Here is a 6,253-nt window from a genome sequence, read left to right as displayed (position 1 = left end):
AAAAAAAACTAACAATACTAACAAAAACAAAGCAGAACTGATTTAATCTATTCATGGTATGCACCCACCTACATAGATATGTACGTATGTATGTATGTATGTATGTATGTATGTGTGTATGTATGTATGTGTGCATGTATGTATGTGTGCATGTATGTATGTGTGTGTGTATGTATGTATGTGTGTATGTATGTATGTATTATGTGTGTGTGTATATATATGTATGTATGTGTATGTATGTACGTATTATGTATGTATGTATATATGTATGTATGTATGTATATACGTATTATGTATGTATGTATCTGTGTGTGTGTTTGTGTATGTATGTATTATTATGTATGTATGCATGTATGCATGTGTATGTATCTGTGTGTGTGTATGTATGTGTATGTATTTATGTATGCATGTATGTATGTATGTGTGTATGTGTGCATGCATGCATGGATGTATATGTGTGTGTATGTGTGTATGTATGTATGTATGTGTGTGTCTATGTATGTATGTACGCGTGTGCGTGGGTATGTATGCATGTGTGTATGTATGTGTGTATGTAATTTTGTTTTATTTCTAGATTTCTGGCCAATGGAGAAAAAGCTGGTTTTTAATCTCGATCCCAAACTTCTTCATTGGAATTTAAACATCAACCGGTCAGTTGTGCGTGTATGCCCAGAACATACATGTCCAAGGGAGACGGTGTATCTGCAGATCTGGAGGTTTTGTTTTATGTATGTATACTCATACGAAGAGTTACACATCAAGACGTGCATATATTTTTATAAGCTAAACTTTTGAAAAGTTTTACATACTCTGACAGTTCTATTGATGGCTTGTAATTGTAATCTAATTAGTTTTCTCCTTTCTGGCTTTGAGAACCTTATTTTCTCAAGACTGGTGCTGAGGCAGTTAGTTACATATCCAAGTGGCCCAATAATTAAGGGTATAAATCTGAATATGTAATCCGGGTGGAATAGCTGTAAATTTCTCAATAGTTCAGCGTGTTTTTGTTGTTGTTGTTCTTTAGCTTTCTATAGATACCCGTTGCGCCACTGATTTCCATTATTGTACATAGTTTGTCTTCTCTGTCCCAAATCACAATGTCTGGTCTGTTATGTTTGCATTTTATTGAGGTTTTCACTGGAACATCCCACCAGTACTTTTTCATATTATGAGTGGCTATGGCCTCTACCACATTGTGGGGTTCTCATGTCTTTGGCTTCAACATTATCCTTCGACAGATTTCATTATAAAGTATCTTGGCTGCAACAACATGCTTCATCGGCCGATAAAACCACGATGAGATTTTTAGACAACAGCTTATGATGTCGGTGATGTCTTCGGTGTTAAGTCTGCATCGCTGTCCTTCAATGCATCAAGAATTTGGTTGCTGATTCCTGCCCCTGGATTGCAAACCCATACCCTTCAAACTAAGAGTTAGCGACTCGGTTGTTAGTCTTCGATTAATTCTCAATGTGTGGAGGCGCAATGGCCCAGTGGTTAAGGCAGCGGACTCGCGGTCATAGGATCGCGGTTTCGATTCCCAGACCGGGCGTTGTGAGTGTTTATTGAGCGAAAACACATAAAAGCTCCACGAACCCTGCTGTACTCTTTCACCACAACTTTCTCTCACTCTTACTTCCTGTTTCTGTTGTGCCTGTAATTCAAAGGGTCAGCCTTGTCACACTGTGTCACGCTGAATATCCCCGAGAACTACGTTAAGGGTACACGTGTCTGTGGAGTGCTCAGCCACTTGCACGTTAATTTCATGAGCAGGCTGTTCCGTTGATTGGATCGACTGGAACCCACGTCATCATCGTAATCGACGGAGTGCCAACAACAACTACAACAACAATTCTCAATGTTGCTGTCATGCTGGAGCTTTCTGCTAAGATATTCCTGCATGATCTGCTGATATGCACTCATCCTTGCATCCGATGATGCGGCAGTGTCGTGCAGCTTCACTGGGCATCTATTCAAGGTTATCAGACAAGGAATATTTCCCGAGTAGCTGCTTTCCTAATCTTCTGATGATATAGGCCGTTGATACGCAGACTTGGTCAACGGATGCACCTCAACACTTGTTGGTTAAAAAATGTCGCTGAAGGAATGTGATGTGACATTTAAAAGCTGTCTGAATTGATGTTAAACATCTGCCTCCTGGTTTTCATTTTGGTTAGAAGGGGTTTACACGAAAACTATTTGTGCTGGTCAGTAACTTCCGAATTTTCACATCAATGGTTCGAATCTCAACAAGTGCCCAATCAAGTAACCTAAATATTGGTATGAGTTCGGGTACTGCAAACACTTTGCGGACCACTCTTTTATTGTATGCAGAGAGGCTCATATTTTCCTTATTCGGCTCTGACATACATACATACATGCATGCATGCATACATACATACATACATACATACGTACATACGTGAATACGTACGTACGTACGTATGTATGTATGTCATTATTCAGTTCATTTCAAGATTTCTTGCCAATAGAGAAAGAACCGGTTTCTAACCTAGATCCAAGGTTCCTTCATTGAAATTTCAACACCAACAACGGTATTTTTGTTTGTATTATGTATGTATGTATGTATGTATGTATGTATGTATTATGTATGTATGTATGTATGTATGTATGTATGTATGTGCAGATTTGTATGTTTTATGTACGTATTCTCATACATATAGTTGCATATCCAGGCATGCTCATATATATATTTAAATGATACATACATACATACGCATGCGCATGCACATACATGCATGTATGTATGTATATGTGTGTGTATGTATAGTTGCCTTGTATCTCTGTTTATATGTAGTCAACCAACCAAGATAAATAACAGAGAATTTAAATTGACCCGAACTTTATCCACAGTCACGACAGCAAGATCATAAATTGCGCGGTGACATTATTTGGTTAAAGCGTCAGAGGAACAGAAATCTCTCAGATTTATGCGAAAATCTACCATTATAGTCAGCCAACAAATATAGTTCTAGCTGCACTCAGAACTATTAATGTAATTATTTTTCAAAATAAATTGGCAATGTATCTTCAAAGAAGGAAAGCGGTCTATAATTTAGCTACAGTTCCAAATATCCACAATATAAATATGGACATCGTAATTGAATTAAAAAGAAAGCAAAAAAATAATGATAAAAAAACAATTCAAAACAAATTCACATGTACTTCTCTTTCTCTCTTTCTCTCTTTCTCTATCACTTTCCTTCTTTGTCTCTTTCTCTCTCTCTCTCTCTCTTTCCTTCTCCCCTTCTTTCTCGATTCCTCACTCTCTCGCAGAATTCATCTGCACAAAGCGTGTATAAACATATACATGTGGGTATGTATGTACATATGAACGCACTCGTGTATGTAGTCATGTATGTATATGAGTTTGCACATGTGCGTATATGTATATATGTATGTATGTATGTATATGATATATGTGTTTATAGTTACATAGATGTGTCAGCATACACACACAAATATACATATGTGTCTCTCTCTCACACATGCATACATATATACATATATCTATACATACATACATACATATATATATATCTATACATACATACATACATATATGTATATCTATACACACACACACACACACACACACACACACACACACACACACACACACACACACACACACACACACACACACACAGAGACACACACACACACACACACACACACGTAGGCAGAAAGGTGAGAAGAAAATCGATTGACTTTACACCGAAGTATATTATCGCAGGCGAGAAATAGAAACCATAAACCTTTCAGTGTCAATATTTGCTTAAAACGTAACATGATTGAAATTTCTATACTTATTTTAATAAATATTTCACACGAACAATTGTTTGTGTGTTCAGTTCTTCTGCATATTGTATTAAGCTAGATACACTGAAAACTACTTTATTGGGCACTTTGCTAGATTCTCGCTACAAAATTGCATTTCTTAAGTATTGAAAGAAAAAAAAATGTTATGGTGATGTACTTGCCCTGCAAGCTATTTGATCCGAGACCTTTTGTGTTTGAATTAAAACACTACTATCATGACAGAAGTAAATAGACACCCTTATAATCATTAAAATTTATTCAAATCTGAAATTATACATTCAAATTATTTATTAATTATTATAATGTGAATATTTAATATTTAGGACACATGCCCTTTGCATTTTTCAATGCAAGGACCATATTAGGCATGTTTCTGATCAGATGACGAATATTCTCTTGTGGAATTTCTTGCCAAGTTTCATGCAGTAATCTCAAAAGATCTGACTTTGAAGATGCTTTCTTGTTCTTTTTATGAAATATCCTGTCCATTATGTCCCAGAGGTGTTCAACAAGGTTTATATCTGTTGACTGGATTGGCCATGGGAGCTTTTTAATGCCATTCTCATCCAACAAACCATGGGTCATTTTTGCTGTGTGACAAGAAACTCCAAGGAGTCTTCTTTAATCAATTCACCACTGGAAGCGATTGGAAGGAGTCCTTTCTGCAATATGGACCCATTTATCCGAGTTTATGCTTCCCTCACACTCCACCAGCTCTGATCAACCATTGTTTCCCAGACCATCAGAGAATAGATGCCGTGTTTCATTGTTGGCTGCAATCTTTTCACATCAAATTCTTGACCACAGTCTTCAGACTCACACTCGACCACTGTCAGGAAATACAGCAAATCTGGACTCATCGGAGAATATGACAGCGTCCCAAAATGCTAGTGGCCTCATTATCATCTCACTGACGTAATTTTTTCTCTGCTTGATGTTGGCTGGTCGAAGAAGTGGCTTCCTTCTTGCTGCTCTGCCATAGTAACCAAGTTTGTGAAGATACCTGACACCTGTTCTGGGACTGACATCAACTTATTTTGCCGTGTCAGAGGCCTTGCAACAAGGATTATCATCCAAACTTCTTTTAGCAAAGAGAAAGGTCCTGTCAGAGGGCCCCGGTTGATCTGGGCGAGGTGATGTGAACTCCTTCCCCTCTCTGGTGAATTGCACAATCACTCTATTAACTGTAGAATATATATATATCCCACCACCGCTTGACAACTGGTGTCGGTGTGTTTTCGCACTCGTAACTTAGCGGTTCGGCAAAAGATACCGACAGAATAAGTACCAGGCATAAAAAACAAACAAATAAGTACAGGGTCCGACTCATTCGACTAAAAGTTTTTCAAGATGGTGCACCAGCATGGCTACAGTCTAATGACTGCAGCAAGTAAAAGGTAAAAGAGATAAAAGATAAAATATTAAATGTTTAAATGAAGTTAACAATCTTTAGAACGGTTAATTTGTGCCTTCCACGGTTTAGTTGTTACAAAAGTAATTATACGAAAAGCTCTGAGTAAGGTCGGGGCTATATTTGAAGAGAAACTCTCGTATGGAATCTGCTCCTGAACGTGGAATATCAGGGTGAGTAAAAAGTAAGAAACGTTTTGAACCATGAAGAATTTGTACCGGATTTGTGCAGCATTTTGAATTCTTTTTAAACATGTTTTTGAAATTGTCTGATAATACAGACATAGACTTTCCGAAATGCATCAATAAATTAACATTGGTATCTTTTTCACCGTTGTTACAATTATCTGAAATGGAACTTTCAAAGCGCAATATTCGAGCAGTTTTGTTATTCAACTTTAAAAAAGAACGTAAAGCAGCTGAAACTGCTCGCGAAATTAACGAAACGTGTGATGAGGAAAATGGCCAGTGAGTGGTCAGCTCGAAAATGGTTTAAATGATTTCGCAGTGGAGACCTGAGCCTTGAAGATCGTGAGCTTAGTGGACGCCCAACTGTCATCGATGACGGTCAATTAAAGACCATCATTGAGAAAGATCCACGTAAAACCATTCGAGACAAAAATAACTTCAAGTTAGTCAGAAAACTGCCTGAAATCATTTGCATGGAAAATCAAAAAAGGCTCGACATACGATTTGAATGAAAATCAGAAAATGCGCAGATATGAAATTTAATCATGGCTTCTTCTCCATAACCAGACCAATCCATTTCCCGACCGTATTGTAACTTGCGATGAAAAGTGGATTCTGCACAATAATAAAAAAAACGTCCTTTGCAGTGGTTGAACCAAAATGAATCCCCAAAACCTTCCCTAAACCCAAGCTCTTCAAAAAGAAGGCTGTGGTGACTGTTTGGTGGCGTACTGCTATACTTCTTAAACCCGGAAAAACCATTACTGCAGAAACACATTGCCATGAAATTGCCAAAATGAACGAAAAATTG

At 37.5% G+C, this 6,253-nt stretch overlaps 1 protein-coding gene across 1 annotated transcript in view; it reads right to left on the bottom strand.

Moving 5' to 3' along the window:
* Positions 1–4,532: 4,532 nt before the first annotated feature.
* Positions 4,533–6,253, bottom strand: part of LOC106870565 (QRFP-like peptide receptor) — a 73,878-nt gene continuing 72,157 nt past the window's right edge. Inside the window, exons 8-9 of the mRNA XM_014916691.2 lie at positions 5,334–5,496; positions 4,533–4,672 (exon numbers count right to left, since the gene is read on the bottom strand). Coding sequence (XP_014772177.1) covers positions 4,533–4,672; positions 5,334–5,496 — 303 coding nt within the window. The remainder of the gene's footprint in view (positions 4,673–5,333; positions 5,497–6,253) is intronic.

This window comes from Octopus bimaculoides, chromosome 7 (genome assembly GCF_001194135.2).
Source record: "Octopus bimaculoides isolate UCB-OBI-ISO-001 chromosome 7, ASM119413v2, whole genome shotgun sequence".
In the NCBI taxonomy this organism is placed as follows: Eukaryota; Metazoa; Mollusca; class Cephalopoda; order Octopoda; family Octopodidae; genus Octopus; species Octopus bimaculoides.
The sequence above is the reverse complement of the archived record's forward strand: the minus strand, read 5'-3'. Positions and strand labels throughout refer to the sequence as shown.